Genomic DNA, 18705 nt, shown 5'->3' on the forward strand with positions numbered 1-18705 from the left:
ATTTATACCTTTTGGAGCAAGCGGATATGCCTCTTGCGCCTGCGCCGCGCCAGGCACAGTTAAGGAATTAGAAATTCGCAAAGGATGCTAGGTATCTGCAGCCGGTTAAGCCCCACCCCTTCCTGGCCCAGAGGATTCTCGCGACAGCAGAGTCTTCCCTCGCGGCTTTGCTAGGGAACGTAGATTGCAGCAACTGAGTTAAGTACGTAGGCGGATAGGTACTATTTAATAGCGGATTTACTTCTCTCCACTCAGTTCACTTAATTTGGAGAATGTGCTGCTAAATTCACTCGCCAAAAATAACTTTGGCGTAAGAAGTAGGAAAAATAGACAAAGACATCTAGAGAAATGCGGAAAGTCTAAAAAGGGATTTGAATCTGCCCTGTCACACGTGAAATAAACATTTGATAAATCTGTAGGTAAATAAGCGCTCCTGTGCGAATTTGCTAAAATTAAAAGCGTCTTATGCACAATGTCAATGCAAAATACTGTTGAACTGTACACGTACGGATGGTTAAAATGGCCAAATATAAAGAATTAGGTAAAGATTTCTTAAGATACGTATTACAAATGTGATACGATGTTACAAATCTGATACAATTTTGAGTGTGGTGTTAGGTGAATAAATGTTAAATTGACAGCTATTACAGCTGGACTATAATGAGTAGAAAAATTTATGGTATTCTATAAGAGTTTGTGCTTAGTGTTTTACCTACATTATGTACTATCACAGCACTTCTAAAAGAATGGTATTTTTACCCAGATTGTAAGATGCAAACAGGCGCCCGGGCAATGGCTCTCAAAGTGTAGTTGGCAGACCTTGTGGTCCCCAAGATTCTTTTGGGTGTCCAGGAGGTCAAAACTGTTTCATAATAATACTTTCTTTGCCCTTTTCACTGTTTTGACTCTGCACTCATGTAAAATGAAATCGTGGGTAAATTTGCTGGTACCTCAGTATGTCTCCAGGTCTTGTAACCAAACTGTACTTGTAGTGTTTTTTTCATCATCATAAATTTATTTTTATTTATTTTTTCTAAAAGTCACATTCCTCTAGGAATGTCCTTGAAGAACTAATAATCATTCATTTTATTCTTGACTTTTTTTTCAAGATTTTATTTATTTATCTTTATAGGGGAAGGGGGGAAGGAGAGAGGGAGAGAAACATCAATGTATGGTTGCCTTTCGTGCGTCCCCTGCTGGGAACTGGCCTGCAGGGAACCGGCCTGCAACCCAGGCGTGTGCCCTGACTGGGAATTGAACCGTGATCCCATGGTTCGTAGGCCCGTGCTCAATCCACTGAGCTACACCAGCCAGGGCTTATTCTTGACTTCTGGGTATCCAACTTTTAAATTTTCTGAGTGACAAAGTGAGAAATATATATAAAGCACTTTTGTTGCATACCAAGGTACCATGGTTACCTGCCCCAGAAAAAGAACTTATGGGATTGCATTATGAGCTGAAATAACCACATTTTTTTCATAGAAAATCATTTTACTCGATAGAACAGCTGACATCTTTACCGACTGTATATCTGTGTGAGACTGGATTTTCTTCATTTACTTAAACCAAAACAGCACATAGTAACAGACTGGATGCAGCAGTATATGAAAATTGAGCTGTCTTCTATTACACCAGACATTTAAGAGATTTTCAAAACATAAATATATAAAACACTGCCACTCTTTTCACTATTTGGGGAAAATAGACATGTTTCACAAAAACATATTAGTAATATGTAATGGGTTATTTTGAAAGGTATTGCAAATATTTTTGAAATGTCTGTTTTTAGTGAAGTATCAGTAGATATCACCCACAGATATGAAAAATCTTTGGGGTTGTGAATACTTTTTAAAGTTCTGAAGGGGACTGCAAAACCAAAATGTTTGAGAACCAGTAGTTTAGAGGAAGAAAGGCAAATAATTCTGCTACTTCTCTGCTGCTATTACCAGCATTGTTATCTTTCAAATACTCATTCAGCATTTATTTGGTGGATATGACTTATTCACTGGACCTGCCACATCAAGGATTCTAGATGAAATACCTTTTTCTATCCTTGAGAACTCACGGTAGGGAAATAGTCACAACAACGAAACACACTACTACCTGAAGTGTGCTACCTGGCCTGAATACAGTATTCGGAGAATGTAGACAACAGAGCAACTGACCAATATGCTGAAGGGGTCTTCCTGGGAAGTTAAAATTTGAGCTAAAACTTGAAGGAATTGTACAGGGGTGGTGGGGTGATGGCGGAGTGTGACCGAGGACAGCATTCCAGGTGGAGGAACTGGCAGAGCTGCGGCCTCCCGGAAAGGGTGAGCAGTCCGCGTGATGAGGAAGATTAACAGAAGTGCCTGGATTTTTCATGAGACTAGAAAGTTGGCAAGAACTGAATTCCAAAATATCTTGTAGTCCAGGCCAAGTTTAAATTTTATCTAGGTGACTAGAGGCCGGTAAGTTGTGAAGTAAAGGGCTGCCATGACTGTCTTTGCATTTTAGAAAGGTAACTCTAGCGGCAATTTGAAGGATAGATCAGAGAGGCTGGGGGTTACAAAGTCCTCCAGACTTTGGATTTGGATGGTAAACAAGGCAAGAGGAGATAAATAAATCAGGAGACATTTCTGAGGTAGAAAATGCAGAGAATTTGTTGTCTTACTGGACCTTTGAGGTAAGAGAGAAACTTGCAGCCAATACCAAAATTTTAGGCTTCAGAGGCTGAACATACAGTGGTCGTCTCTAATTGAGAAAGTAGACTGTGCGGGGAGAGAGAGATAGAAAGAAAGCATCGATGTGAGATACACTGATCAGTTACCTCCTGTGCAAGTCTAGAACCAGGATCGAACCCCAAACCTAGGTATGAACCCTGACCGGAAGCAACCAGCAACCTTTTTGTGCATGGGACTATGCTGTAAAGCAGCTGAGCCACCTGGCCAGGGTGAGACTTAGACTTTAATGAGTTGAGCGAACATGGCTTTAGAAATGGAAAGCAGTGCGTACAGACCACGGGTCATATCCACTGTCGAGAAGCCTGTTGATTGGTTTACCATCAGGTCTTTGACTTCCACTTGGCCCAACTTTAGTTCAACTGCTTGGACTGTACAGAAATTTAAGTTGTTAATATAGATTATGTGAAGGGAGTATAGGAAAAGGGCAATAGGTTGAAGAGAAAATAGGGCCCAAGGAAGACTGGGGCGGGGGGGGTGGGGCGGCGCATGTAGGAAGGAGATAAACATTAAACAAGTTAGTGAATAAATAGTGGTGTGTGTCTCTTCAGCACCAGATGGAAGGAAATTGAGGGTGTTTGTCCCTGTCAGATGACCTCTATGTTTTATGAAGGAGGCAAAAATTCCTGGGGGGAAGACATTACTGGTATCCACACAGGAGAGATGTAAGAAGTGGTACAGGTTGCTGGTGGTTCCTGCTTTTCCCATCAGGCTTTCTAGAGCTGCCAGTAAATCAGCAGTCAGCTGTGTTTTGGTTTCTGGGCTTGGCTGTTCTGTTGTACATTCTCGTCTTTTGTAAGTACACTTCCTACCTCATCCCCTCCCGCTTAGTATCCACAGACTTCCCCTTTTTGAAAGTGGTTTTCCGAACTTCTCACTCTACGCCAGTCTTCCCTCTCCTGGGGTACAGTAATCTAAATCCTTAAGAATGGCAAACTCACTGTTTCAGCCAGCACCGGGCAATGTAAAACACCCTTCTGGAGACAGTGTTTAACCTCAAAAGGGTAATGGCAATTTGAGGCCTCTTTGGAGGACTAACAGAAGAAATATCTGGAAGCAGGTGGAACACAATGACAGGACTTCTGACTCATGGTTTCTTTAGACCCTTAGTAAAGGGTGGTGCACTAATCAAGACCAGTCTCCAAAGTGACAAGTAGAAAGTGAGTCACTAGTGGGGGAACAAGGAATGAAACTGGGCTGCCAGCCAGGGAGCAGTAGATGAGGGATGAACTGTCTTACAGTGATGTCGGGCTGAGGTCTAATTATGTGTGGTCCACACAAGTAATCCTTGTAGGGATGGCTTGAATACAACTGCTTGTCCTTGAACATATGCAGAGTGATTCCACAATCAAGGTTGCTTTGACCTTGCAGAAGCAACTTCCCCTTAGGTTCTTCACTGGTGAAACGAGTATACCGTATCTTGCCATGTATAATGTCCAAGTTTTTGAGGGAAAAACAAGGATGCACACTTCATATGGGTAATACAAATTCTGTATCTATAAATGTTTTTAATTCTTTTATTTATGCTTATGCATTAAAAGCATAACTCTAGAAAGTATGCAAAATAATGCCCTGGAATACAATAAATGGTTTTGTTTAAAACAATTTTTTTCCCTGAAAGTCTGGGCCAAAAATGTGGATGCACATTTTATATACCGCAAAATACAGTATTCCTACTTACCTGCCAGTCGAGGGTAAACAGGTGGAAGTGCTGAGTATGGTTACCTGGTACCTACCACGGGATTCGTGTTGGCTCTCCTCTCTGAAGCCTATTCTTTCTCCACACGCGTGCAGTCAGTCACCAACATGACCAGCCTTCATCTATGGCCACACTCAACGTTCTGACTATTATTTCCTCCCCACCCCTTCCCACCAACTTCTCATTGAGGATGTCTTGCACTGGATTTCAGGTATCATTTTTACCTGGCTGAAATCTTTTGGAATAAGGTAGCACATAAACACTTTATACCAGAATAATACAGTTTTTTTAAAATTCTAAAATACTTTAATAATTAATGTTGGTAGGAAGACTGATATACAATGCAATCACTTATTTTACAAGGAGATTCTGTACATGAGGGAAACATTTTGAAGTACAATACATCAGGCTTTTATTTCTTCTATACAGCACAATTGCGAATCGTTACTTACACAGAAAGGACACAAAATCCTTTATATATATATATATACACATATATATAAAACACCTGAAAAGACTTGACCCCCAAAGTATTTGTTCCAAAGGAACACGAATGAGATGAAAGATTAACTAGATTCATCGGTGGCACATCGAAAACAGACAAGTAACTCAAGAAATCAAATCCCATTTTAAGCTTGGCACGTTAAGGAGAAGAAAGGCAGTGGTGGAAGCATTTGGAAGTGTCATTGTAAGCCACAGAGGATTCTGGCATAAGCCAACTAATTGCCAAACCAACAAGACAGAAATGTTAGAAGAAGTCAAGTTAGCAGTGAATGTGAGGCCACCTTATACACAGACCTGTAACATCTACAGTCGCCACTTAACTTGCTGTCAGTCCTACCGGATGTTCATTCAGCTTCAAGGAGATGCGAATCCAGTACATCTATCTCTACAGCCATAAAGCATCTGACAGTAACTGAGAAATCCAATACCTCCCATTCCCCATACAGACAGAGGACTCTACTCTTTAAGGTTGCTTTAGCTTTTTGTTTTGACATGACATTTTGATTCTTCAGGAAATAATAATGGACATGAAAGGAGAAAAACAAGAATCTACTGAAATTACACAAAGAACAACGGGGACTGCAGAAATCTATAGAGCAGCCCCAATTCTCTGAACATGAAAAAAAAAGCCACATTCATTAGTTAAATAGAAACTATTTTTTCCTTCCACTTAGAGTGGACAGGAATTAGAAGGAAATAGTGAAGCTGTGAGGTTTTCAACAAAAATTCAAAGAAAGCAACTGAATCCTGTTTTAGGAAATCATATTACTACGTATCACAAAAAACAGGGTGGCCCTGAGCCCAGGCACCAACGACACTGGCTCCAGCTTGGAGGAGTAGGGAGGAGAGGGGTGGAAGCTGCCAGAGACAGGCAGCAGGACAGGACAGACGTTGGTGCCCAGGAAGAGAGGAGCGGCGGGTCACGGCTGTTCCCCTCCTAATTGTTTCTCCAAAGACCTGTCCTATCTAGCACCCAGTGGAACACCCCAGGACCTTGCTGTGATTCTGCCTGAAAGTGTGGGGGCTGGCAGCACACAAGTGCTCCCTCACAGTTGCTACACCTCTGCTTTTTGGAGGGGAATGGATCTCCTGGTCAAAATGATTTACAGTATCATTTGGTACGATATAAGTACAACAGCTTCTAACAGTTAAGCCAGGGGTCAGTTTTCCTCCAAGTTGGCATTAACATAAAGGCTTTTCTGGTTTTGTATATAGAAAACATATGCTTTTGCATTTTTCCAACTTGAAATCTGATTGCAGGTTTCAAGACTTTAAAAAAAAAGTAAAAATCAGGATAACCTGTGTCAAAAAGCAAGCACTTGTCAGATCCTGAGCTGCTTTCAGGCCGGGCGCCCTGAACAGGACTACACTGCTATTACAAGAGGTCTAGTGCAACGCCGACATGCCAGTGTGGCACAAAGGCTTCCCCTGGAAGTGGGGGCCCCTTTGCCAGAAGGTTGGGGCCCTCTTGGTTTTCCCCACCACCAACTGGATTTGACGGCTGGAATTTAGTGCCTCCAAAACAGGGCTCGCAACCGGGACAGAGCAGGTAAGGCTAATGGTGCAAACTGTGCCTCAGCACAGGTGGTCAGTCACCTTGGGGCGAGGGTGTGGTGCAGCCCATAACATCTGGAACCTGCAAGTGGCCCAGACCATTTGTGGCTGGTGAGGGGAGACCTCTCAAATATGCCACACCATTAAAAAGTTCAAAGCACTGGCAGTGTTCAGTTTTGAGAATCCATTCCAGTGAAACGCTACATTCACAGAAGTGCTGTTCACCCCAGAAGCCCATCCCAGAGGACACGATCCCGGCTGTGCTGGTGAGTGCTCAGGTGCCTGCTGTGTTGTTCTGGAGACTGAAGCAGCAAAGGAGGGCTGTTTAGTTCCTCTCTCAACCTTCAGCATCATGGACGATGGTAGCTAAAAGAGAAGATCAAAAAGAGCCAAGTTAACAGATACTGTAGACCGCTTTGCTATTACTGCATTAATAGTAATGAAATGTTACGTTTTAATATTTAAAGTATGCCTCTCCTTCCCTCTGATTCTTCCTGACCTTCCTGCAGCATCTGACAGACCTGACCCTCTCCTTGCCGCCTCACAACCCTCTTCTTTGGCCTCTGTAAACTAGGGATAAACTCTTATCCCTAGTTTTCCTTTTTCTTCAGTATGCTTTCTTGGACTATTTTCCTTAATACACCCTTTAAAAACAAGCTGCCTATTAAGAAGCACCTCCTTTTCTCATAAATGTGCTGCCTTTAGACCTCGCTTTCTCCTTGTACTCCAGACTGAATATCCAATTGTATTCTAGGCCTTTCCACCTTCAATGTGGTATAGGCTTGTCAAACTCAACATGGGTAATTTGTTTTCCAGTTTGTTTATTGTCTGCCTTCCTCTTTTGTATTTTTAAAAGATTTTATTTATTTTTTAGAGAGATGGGGAAAGGAAGAGAAAGGGAGAGAAAGATCCATGTGCAAGAGATACAATGATTGGTTGCCTCTTGCACGCCCCCAACTGGCCTGCAACCCAAGCATGTGCTGTGACAGCCGGCGACCTTTTGGTTTGTGGGACGATGCCCAACCCACTGAGCCACACCAGCAGGACTCAACATTGGGTTTCTAAGATTTATCCTTAGGGATAATTAAACTCTAATTAAAATAGCCATTTGCTTGTACTATGACTGAAAAACATTTAACAATATTTTATTTTCCAACTTTGCTTATTCCTTCTTTTTACAGCAAACTGGAATTGACATTATATTTTCTTTATTTAGCCTCTTTTTATGAATGTTCTGAGAGTCACCTAGGTATGTTCAGTATTTTCATTTTTGGCTGATTATTTAGATACTGGGCGGGTGGGCCCTTACAACAGTAATTCCAAATCAAAATATTTCATGGCTTGTTTCATGAAGGCAGCTAATTAAAATAAAGTTTATATACAAAATTGGTGACATCACTGTGCTACAAAGATCTGAAACTGGAGAGGGTAAGATCTTGTCTAACTCAGCAATAATTTCCTCATATATAACCTGCGACAGTGAAGCACAGGGAAGAGAAAACCCAGTGGCATTTAAAAAAAATCATTTATTTAAAGATTGATTTCAGAGAAGGAAAAAGGTAGGAATAGGGAGGGTGGAGGGGGAGGGAGAGACGGGGAAGAGGAGGAGAGGGACATGGAGAGAGAAAGAGGAGCATTAATTTGTTGTTTCACTTATTTATGAATTAATTGGTTGCTTCTTGTACGTGCCCTGACCGAGGATCAAACCTACAACCTTGGTGTATTGGAACAATGCACTAACCAACTGAGTCACCCAGCCATGCCTGCCAGTGGCTTTTGAGTCATTTATTCCTTTCTCCAAATCCTGGTTCTGCAACTTACTAGCATGTCAGGCTAGTTAACACTCCTGAGCCTGTTTCTTCGTCAATAAAATGAGGATATTATCACCTTAAAAGTTTATTGCAATGATTAAATAAGATAAACATAAAAATGCTACATTCAGTATAGGCATTCACTACTGATTCTAAATCATCATCCCTTTTTCTTAATGCAGTCTTAACGTCCTAAAAGGACAATCAACACTGAGTGTCCTTTTAAGATTTTATTTATTTTTAGAGAGAGGGGAAACAAGGGTGAGAAAGAGAGGGAGGGAAACATCCATGTGTAAGAGAGACATGTATTGGATGCCTCTTGCACACCCCCAACTGGTGACCTGGCCTGCAACTCAGGCATGTGCCTTGCCTGGGAATCCAACCAGCGACTTTGGGATTCACAGGCCAGCATTCAATCCACTACGCCACACTGGCCAGGACCTGAATGTCCCTTTAAACAATGTCATTAGCATCCTTCCCATCTAATCAACTCTCCAGTTATGTTTGCTTTTTGGTGGAACGTTAATTAGTTCACAGTATTTGGGCCTTGTGGCTCTTACCGTGTAAAATGTTTGCTCTCTTCATGAACCTCCATCTCCGAGCTTTTAAATTCATTCAGTTCTTTTCTTATGGCAGCCTGGGGAGTAAAAGTGGAAATGTTTCAGCACTTTCTGCCTGCCACCCTGCAGCAGTGTGACTTGCCATCTGTTCTCTGTTGTGTTTAACTTGGTGAGTCACTGTAACCTGCGGTAGGCAACCCAGAGGGAAGAAAGGAGCCAGGGCAGCAGCACATGGGGCGAAGCTCTGCGCCCGGACACAGCACCTGCCCTGACACCACCCTTCTCACAGTCAACCTACAATCTCCGGTTGAATCAGAACACTTGAAGAGCTTAAAAGAGATACTGTAGATTTTATAGTTTCCACAGCTTGTAAAAATGCTTTTCCCATTTAAAAAGTGTCATACGGTAATTACTAGATACTACCCAAGCTCCCTGCAACCGACACAACCATCATTCAAAGGGTGTTTTATTTCCTTCCAGGTTTTTGTGCTCTGATGCAGCAGGGACTTTCTTCTCTTCCAGTTTTGTGCTGGTGGTGGACTCATTAGTATAAAGTTTTGGTTTGTAAATCTTGACATTTTGTGTCTTGATTACAAATTTAACATTACATCAAAAATAGAAATTTAGAGTGTGGTTCTTGTTTCTAGCTAGTGTCTTGCAGACAGAGAAAGACAGACAGACCTTATCGGCAGGGGTCAGTTTGGTCCACGGTTTATCGGCTCGCCGGTCATAATCTTGAGCATCTGTTACCTCCACATACTCATTAAACCTCAGAATCTTCCTCGCCAGTAGCTCAGCCACAGTTGGCCTTTGACTGAGCTGCAAGAAATGGAGCCTCTCAGTTGACCAGGTCAGGAATCAGCATCAATCACGCATTCAAACTGCCTCTCACCCAGGGTTCAAATTCACTGCATGCTGGAATCACGAAGGGACCTTCAAACGCCACGGATGCCTAGGTCCCTCCCAAGATTCTGGTAGAGAGGGGTTTTTTAAGCTTCCGAATGCACTATAAACCACTGTAACCAGTATTACCAGTGCTTCTCAAACTTTAACATGCATACAAGGCATTTAGAAATCTGGTTAAAATGGACATTCTAATTAGGCTGGTCTGGGGTAGGGTCTTAGATTCTGCATCTCTTACAAGCTGTAAGGTAATGCCAATGCTGCTGGTCCATGAACCATACTCTGAGTAGCAAAAGGATCAGGACCATAACAGCACATATAATATGTAAGAAAGTGAATATATTTAGTATGAAAGCACTGACTAGAGAGTAATATTAAGGGTGAATTTCAACACGAACAATGTTCATGACGGCAGATCCTGCAATAAATTATGGTTTAAGATGGCACCATCAGGTAACCTGCTCAATCTGAAGGCATCAAGTCCAGCTGAGGCCTCCAGCAACTCTTATTCTAACAAGGAAATTCCTCTGATTCTGGGGAAGGGGAGAAGTGGGGGGAACTTGGGAAGAAAATGTCTAGATCCCCTCACTCTCCTGGGTATGTTTTTTTAAAAATGTTTTATTTATTTATTTTTAGAGAGAGGGGAAGGGAAGGAGAAAGAGTAGGGGAGAAACATCAATGTGTGGTTGCCCCTCACATGTCCCCAACTGGGGACCTGGCCTGCAACCCAGGCATATGCCCCGACTAGGAATTGAACCAGCAACTCTTTGCTTCACAGGCCCGTGCTCAATCCACTGAGATACACCAGCCAGGGCTCTCCTGGGTATTCTTATGTTTTAAGAAATACCTAGAGAACTCAGACCAAAGCAGAATCTACAGCAGGCAATTACAAACTATTATGACAAGAAGAAAAGAAAAAAGGTACTAATCCCAGAGCTTAAAAGCTAAAGCATGTCTTGTACAAAAAAGATTTTACTTTAACTGATCCGAGAGCGAGGAAAAAATCCTAGTTGTTTTTTCGTATTTTTCAGGTATTACTAAGGACCAGTTAAGTTCTTTCCCTGACTAGAAAATAACTAGTTTGCCTCACAGGCCCGAAGGCTACACACCCGTCCTGTTACCATCTCTATTCTTCAAAAGGTTTTACAGTTCACATCAAGACCCCAGGTCTGCCAAACAAAAGGTAAAATTTTATGTATTTATTGGGCATCTTCTTGTGCCAGGCTTTTCTTGAATAGTAAAAATGAAAAAGAATAAAAATTAAAAAGAACAGCTCTTGACAACGCTGTGCTGTTTTCTGTATTTGCATGATGTATTCTATTTTCAGAGCAATCTATGGCAATTTCAGTCAAATCGTTTCTTCCCAATCAGCTAGGTGCTTCAAATATAAGACATGCACTCAGGACACAGACGAAACCAAAGACTGGGGCCGCTTACCTTTCTTGTGAGCCGCCGTTTAATCTCGCGTTTTTCTGCCTGACGATCAGCTTCATTTTTAGCTAAAGGTGACAGTCAAAAACAAAAAACCATTACTTCACAGTGGCAACCTGCATATCAAACTTTTCACTAATTACAGTACGGATGTTTCTTAGAAGGCTCCAAGCCAGAAAAAAAAATGAACCTGGGGGATGGCCAACCAAGATGATTTTGTTGTCAAGTGGTACTGTCAAGACACTCAAGAGCAAGGGAAGCAAACCACGGTGGCAAGCCCAGCTAGTTGCCCACGAGCTAAGACTGGTTTTTACATTTTTAAATGTAAAATGGCTACATTTTGAATGGTTTGATAAATACCTAAATAACAGCTCCCTTTTGCTTTTGGCCTACAAAGCTGAAAATACTTACTATGTGTCCTCTAAAAAACCTTTGCAGATTCATGCTCAAAGGTAACCACTAAGAATGGAGACCACACTAAGTTTTGTGTGGTCTGTATACAGACTCCCACACTTCAGTGTACTAAGTGGTTAAGGTGCACACACACAAACAGCGATGAGAGAACGGGGTGGAGCGGTCAAAGTGAGCATGCCCACCAGTAACCCTATGATGTCTCATCCTCTTCGGGGTGGAGAGTTTTAGGGTCAAATTTCACCCCATAACTCTGAAAAAGTAAATCTGTACTACATCAGAATGCAATTTCAGGAAGTTAATTATGTACACATAAAGAAAATAAATACATGGTCCTATTTTGTGACTTCAGAGGTATGAAAGTCTTAAGACATGAAAAAGGCAGCGAGTCTGCTGGTGTGGAGCTTGCTTTGGGCCCCAGCCCCCAGATTCCACTAGGAACAGGAGGGTCCCCTCCAATGCACAGCCTCTATTTTCCTTCCTTGAGGAGAGAGAAAAGTTGGGCAGAGTCTACCATACACTGAAATACTCCCAAATGCCCAAGGTAGTCTCAAGATACCATGAGAACATTAAAACTGAATTTTCTGCAGTATCCCAGCGCACTAAACAACGCCGTACTGCTGTCTTAAAAAGGCGGTTTGGGGGAACGTGGTTCCTTCAGAGGAAGGGCTATGTGAGTCCTTCCTTGGCTGGGGTACTCTCTCCTTGACAACTGCAGAAAGTGCTTCTCTTCTCTATGTTACAGTCAGAAATAAAGGAAGAAAATCGGTACAATTTCATTTCCATAGCTGGACTCACGCTGTAATATATTTCGTTGTTCAAGTTCTTCTGGCGTTGGTCTTTGACTTAGTCGTCTAAAAAGAGATAAATAAGATTACTGTCTACTTTAAACCTCCCAATCCTGTTTATAAAGATTTGTGATGGTCTTAATTTATATTAGTCCCTACGCTAGCAAGAAATCAATACAATTTCAAACAGTTTGGATATCATTTGTTTCTCTGACTTACTGTTCACACAGATGTTACAATATAAAAAGGAATTGTACATGTAAACAGAAGCAGGATCCTGCTTCTGTCACCAGGATTCTGATGGCAACAAACCCTATCACCACAAAACAAGCTCACTCAGACCCTGAGGGTACTCATCTGTGAAACAAAGGTTTGGACTGGACTGGCGGCTCCGAAACACATCTGTTCCTTCGGGAAATCTGCTAAAAACACTGATCCTCAAGGCACATTAAGAAATTCTGATTCAGGAAACCAGGATGGGGAATGAGATTTTAAACTGTCATTTTTGAAATCAGAAAGTTATTTACTTCTGACCTTTATACTTCTCACACAGTATTAGAACCACATGCTGATTACTCTTCAATAGTCTGCATAGAGAACTCCTGGTCCCATTTTTTATACAACATTAAAATTTTATCTATGTCAAGGTTTTTCTTATCTCTCTGAATAAGATCTTCTTTTTAAAATGCTCGTTAAAAAAAAAAATTGAGCCCTGGCTGGTGTGGCTCAGTGGAATGAGCGCTGGCCTGTGTAACAAAGGGTTGACAGTTCGATTCCCAATCAGGGCACATGCCTGGATTGTGGGCCAGGTGCCCAGGAGGGGGCATGGGAGAGGCAACCACACATTGATGTTTCTCTCCCTCTCTTCCTCCCCTACTTTCCCTCTGTATAAAAATAAATAAATAAATAATGTCAAAAAAATTCCAGCTTTATTAAGATGTAAGTGCCATACAATGCAATGCATGATTTGATGTTCTGACTTATATGTACACCTATGAAACCATCACTAGGCCCTGGCTGGTGTGGCTCAGTGGATTGAGTGCCGGCCTGGGAACCAAAAGGATGCCAGTTCGATTCTCAGTCAGGGCACATGCCTTGGGTTGTAGGCCAGGTCCCCAGTGGCAGGTGTGCAAGAGGCACCCAATCAATATTTCCCTCTCTTTCTCCCTCCCTTCCCCTCTCTCTAAAAATAAATAAATACAATCTTTAAAAAAAACAAAGAAAGAAACCATTACCAGGACCCACCACCCTAGTATTGGTTTCCTACGGCTGCCGTAATAAATTACCACACAAACTGGGTGGCTTAAAAGAACACAAATTTCCCTCTCATAGTTCTGAAGGCCAGAAGTTTAAAATCAAGGTCCTTCTAAAGGCTCCAAGGGAGAATCCGTTTCATGCCTCTCTCCTGGCTGGTGGTTGCCAGCAATCTTGGCATCCTTTGGCTTATAAATGCATTACTTCAACCTCCGCTTCTGTAGTCACACAGGATTTTCCCTGTGTGTATGTGTGTGTGTCCCAATTTCCCTCTTCTTATGAGGACACCAGTCACTGGATTATAACATACCCTAATTCTGTATGACCTCATCTTAGCTTGATTATATCTGCATAAATCCTTCTTCCAAATCAGGTGACATTCACAAGTACTAGACGTTAGGACTTTTGGGGAGGCACAATTCTACCTACTACAATCTCCTCCACAAAATCTCCTCATTTTTTTAGTTAGTTAGTTAATTTATTTATTTTCTATCAATGCGTAGTTGCCTCTTGTGTGTCCCCTACTAGGAACCTGGCCCGCAACCCAGGCGCGTGTTGGGAATCAAACCAGCAAGCCGTTGGTTCAGAGGCCAGCACTCAACCCACTGAGCCACATCAGCCAGGGCCCTTTTTAGTTTATTTTAATTTACTGATTTGAGAGAGAGAGAGACACTGATTTGTTGTTCTACTGACTTATGTATTCACTGATCGTTTCTTACATGTGCCCTAACCAATGACCAAATCCGTAACCTTAGAGTATCAAACAAGGCTCTAACCAGCTGAGCTACCTGGCCAGGGCTCCTCATTTTCCTTTGTAATCTCAATTTCCCTGCCCCCAGGCAAACACTGATCTGCTCTACATCACTATATATTAGTTTTCATTTTATAAAACTTTATATAATCATACAGTATGTACTCTTTTTAGGTTAAGCTTGTTTTATTTAGCATAATTATTGAGATCCACCCAATCTGTGGCATTATAAATAGCTCATTATTTTTTTATTGATGTGTAGTATTTCATTGCATGACTACGCTTCAGTTTTTTCATTCGTCTTTTGATAGATATTTGTTTCTATTTTTATTTTTGGCTATTAAAATAGTTATGGAATGACTGAATCATATATAGGTATATGTTTGATTCTTTTAAAAAGATTTTATTTATTTACTTTTACAGAGAAGGTGAGGGAGGGAGAAAGACAGGGAGAGAAACAGTGATGTGTGACAGAAACATCCATCGGTTACCTCCTACAAGGCCCCAGATTAGGACCTGGCCCACAACCCAGGCATGCACCCTGACCGGGAATCGAACCAGTGACCTTTCAGTTTGTGGGATAACACCAAACTCACTGAGGCACACCAGTCAGGGCTATGTTTCATTTTTTAAAAATAAACTTACAAGTTGTTTTGCAAAGTAGTTCTCCTATCTTACATTCCCAGCACCAGTGTATGAGAATCCAGCTGACTCCTCATTCTCAGCAACTCTTGGTATTTTGAGTCTTTTTTTTCCTTTGTTGTTTCTTTATTTTTTTTAAATATATTTTATTAATTACGCCATTACAGTTGTTCTATTTCCCCCCTTCATTACCTTCCACCCTGCACACCCCTCCCCCACCATTCCCCCTTTAGTTTATGACCACGTCTCAAGTTCTTTAGATTCTGTATTCCCCCTACTATTCTTGCCCTCCCCCTATCTATTTTCTACCTACCATCTAGGCTACTTATTTTCTGTACCTTCTCCCCCCTTCTCCTTCTCCCACTCCCCTGTTGCTAACCCTCCACGTGATCTTCATTTCTATGGTTCTGCTCCTGATTTAACTGTCCTCTTAGTTTGCTTTTGTTTTAGGTGTGGTTCTTAATAACTGTGAGTTTGCTGTCCTTTCACTGTTCATCTTTTTTATCTTCTTTTTCTTAGATAAGTCCCTTCAACATTTCATATAATAAGGGCTTGGTGATGATGAACTCCTTGAATTTGATCTTATCTGAGAAGCACTTTATCTGTCCTTCCATTCTAAACGAAAGCTTGGCTGGATAGATCAATCTTAGATGTAGGTCTTTGGATTTCATGACTTGGAATACTTCTTTCCAGCCCCTTCTTGCCTGTAAGGTCTCTTTTGAGAAATCAGCTGACAGTCTGATGGGAACTCCTTTGTAGGTGACTGTTCCCTTATCTCTTGCTGCTTCTAGGATTCTCTCCTTCATTTTTATCTTGGCTAATGTAATGATGATGTGCCTTGGTGTGTTCCTTCTTGGGTCCAACTTCTTTGGGACTCTCTGAGCTTCCTGGACTTCCTGGAAGTCTATTTCCTTTGCCAGACTGGCGAAGTTCTCCTTTATTATTTGTTCAAAGAAGTTTTCCACTCGTGGCTGTTACTCTTCCCCTTCTGGTACCCCTATAATTCGGATGTTGGAATGTTAAAGATGTCCTGGAGGTTCCTAAGCCTCTCCTCCTTTTTTTGAATTCTTGTTTCTTCATCCTTTTCTGTTTGGTCATTTTTTTCCTCCTTCTGGTCTGCTCCTTTGATTTGAGTCCCAGCTTCCTTTCCATCGCTATTGGTTTCCAGTGTATTTCCCTTCATTTCAATTAGTTTAGCTTCCATATGTTCCTCTAATTTGTGACTAAAATCAACCAGTTCTGTGAGCATCCTGATCACCAGTGTTTTGAACTGTGCATCTGAAAGTTTGGCTATTGCTTCATTGCTTAGATTTATCGGCTCTGGGGCTCTGAGTTGTTCTTGAGCCATGTTTTTATCTGTGCCTGTTACGTACGAGGAGCGGAGCTTAGTTGTTCACCAGGGTGGGGCCACCCAGGTCGCTGGTTTGTGACGCTGTATGTGGGGATGGGGTCAGAGAGGGACAATGGCGGTTCTCTCTGCCGCTTTCTGCCGCTGGGGCCTGCGCCATCCGTCTCACCACCGCTAGCTCCTTTACCGGTTTATCTGCATGTGAATGTGTGACCACGGTCTGCCCTTAGTGGGTCCAACGCCTTACACCGTCAGTGGGTCCGCCAGCTTCTCCACACCTGGGATCTGCCCACAGCTGCTGGTGCTCCTGGGTCCCGCGCCCGGGTTGGTCCAGTGGATCTTTCCTGCCTGACCCCACTCTGCTGCTGGCTCTGCCCCTCCTACTGGTTTGGCTGAAGGGTTCGTTGTTGTCAGACTTCCACGTAGTTCAATTTTCTGTGGTTTGGCTGCATTTTTGTTGCTAAAACTTTGTTGTTTTTAAACTTGGTTGTGTGAGAAGGCGAAGTGCTTCCAACTACGCCTCCATCTTGGCAGAAGTCCTGGTATTTTGAGTCTTAAATTGTGTAAGTTTAGCCATCTTAGTGGTCTTGCAGTGGTATCTCACTGTGGTTGTAATTTGCATTTTCCTAGTGACTCAGGATGTTGATGGAGCACCTTCCCACATGCTTATTTGCCTTATGCATGTCCTCTTTGGTGATATGTTTACTGAAACCTTCTGCTCCCCCCCGATTTAAAATTGGGCTGTTTTTTACTGAGTTTGGAGGGTACTTCATATACTCTCCCACTTGTTCTTACATTTTCCTTTTTTTAATGAAAGCTTTTTAAAAAAATTTATTTTAATTGCTGTTCAAGTACAGTTTTCTGTCTTTTACTCCCATCCCAGCCCACCCCCCGCAATGTTCTTACATTTTCTTAACAATGTCTTTCAAAGAGTAAAATTTTAAAATTTTGATTAAGTGCAATTTATCAATGTTTTTAAGAATCATGCTTTTGAGATCATATCTAAGAATCTTTGGTCCATATTTTCAGGATGTTTTATAGTTTTAGCCTTCCTACTTAAGTCTATGACCCATTTTGAATTAATTTTTACATATGGTGCAAGGCATGACTTGGTTAGTTTTGCACCAGCACCATTTGCGGGAAAAGCCATCCTTTCTCAATGAAATTCTTTGTATCTCTGTCAATAATGAGTTGTATGTATATGAGTGGGTCTATATTTTGGTTCCCTTGATTTGTCTATTTTTATGTCAGTATACTATTTAGGTTACTTTAGCTTCAAAACATATCTTAAAATAAGATTATCAAAGACCTCCATTTTTAACTAACTCCTAATTTTGAGGGTCTCTTGCTGACAACCCAGGGGGCCACAGTTTTGCATTAAAAGTGTCATCCTGGCCGACAGCAAAGCCAGGTGTCTAAGACAGGGGAGGAGAATACATTTTAGTTAATGGACACCCTGAATTACTTTGTAAGTAATATGTCAAGAGTTCCACCTCCTCTTCCTCATTCTACTAAGAGACACAACACAGTTGGGAAACACCTGCCTGTACACTTGAACTCTTATGTGTACTGTACGTGCAGGAAGTTGGCCTGCACTCAGTTTCTCTGTGCTTTCAGTTCCAGCTGACGTGAAAAATATGCTAACACTTTGAAAGGAGGCAGTTACATGGAACATGTACAATAGATATAATAAAAATGTGGGTGTGATCTTTAATTGGGCTGGCATCTCATGCTTGAACAACTGGACAAATGACAGAGGAGTCTTGCTGTCCTGGGAACCACCTCAATTCTCTAAAACTTAAAATTAAAAATAGAACAGCATTCAGATAAATGAATGCTCCACCACAAAATAAAAATAAATCTCCAACATACACACTGTCATAATGAAATCAAATCAGTGTATTTCAGTGTATTCTAACCAAGGCCTACCGGATCAGTGTGTTCCCAATCTGGTGCCGTATTTCATTCCACTCCTCTTTGCTTTTTCGAGGCCAAGAGTTCAAGTTCAACTCTGGTTCACTGGGTCTAGGGTTCAACTTCATTGCCAGTGTATCTTTCCTCTTCACTTTGTTGGCCAGAGCACCTTTGCACAAGGAAAAGAAAAAAAAATGTTGAAGCTTAAGGCTGAACTTCACATGGTTGAGATTTAGGCAAGAGTTTGAATAAACTATTGTATCTCCAAGCTTTCTCCTTGGCTTCCAATCATCCAGCTAACACAGAGGTGGGAGTAAATCTAAAGACACCTAGAAATCTTCTCTGTCAGATGGACTCAGACAGGCTAAAAAGAACTTCTCCCTTCTACCAGGCCTCTGTATTTCTAAGCATGGGA

The 18705-nt window shown here is 41.8% G+C and overlaps 1 protein-coding gene across 11 annotated transcripts in view; it reads right to left on the reverse strand.

Annotated features, from left to right (window-relative positions):
• Positions 1-6792: 6792 nt before the first annotated feature.
• The window catches only part of PHACTR4 (phosphatase and actin regulator 4), a 114718-nt gene continuing 102805 nt past the window's right edge, over positions 6793-18705 (reverse strand). For all 11 annotated transcript variants that reach the window (XM_053660111.1, XM_037149844.2, XM_037149843.2 and 8 more), the window contains 6 exons: positions 18306-18459; positions 12392-12447; positions 11189-11250; positions 9530-9667; positions 8849-8925; positions 6793-6843 (listed from right to left, as the gene is read on the reverse strand). In XM_053660111.1, the coding sequence (XP_053516086.1) occupies positions 6828-6843; positions 8849-8925; positions 9530-9667; positions 11189-11250; positions 12392-12447; positions 18306-18459 (503 nt within the window). In that variant the 3' untranslated portion in view covers positions 6793-6827. The remainder of the gene's footprint in view (positions 6844-8848; positions 8926-9529; positions 9668-11188; positions 11251-12391; positions 12448-18305; positions 18460-18705) is intronic.

The sequence above is a fragment of the Artibeus jamaicensis genome, unplaced genomic scaffold, assembly GCF_021234435.1.
Source record: "Artibeus jamaicensis isolate MK-2021 breed Jamaican fruit bat unplaced genomic scaffold, CSHL_Jam_final scaffold_847, whole genome shotgun sequence".
NCBI lineage: Eukaryota > Metazoa > Chordata > Mammalia > Chiroptera > Phyllostomidae > Artibeus > Artibeus jamaicensis.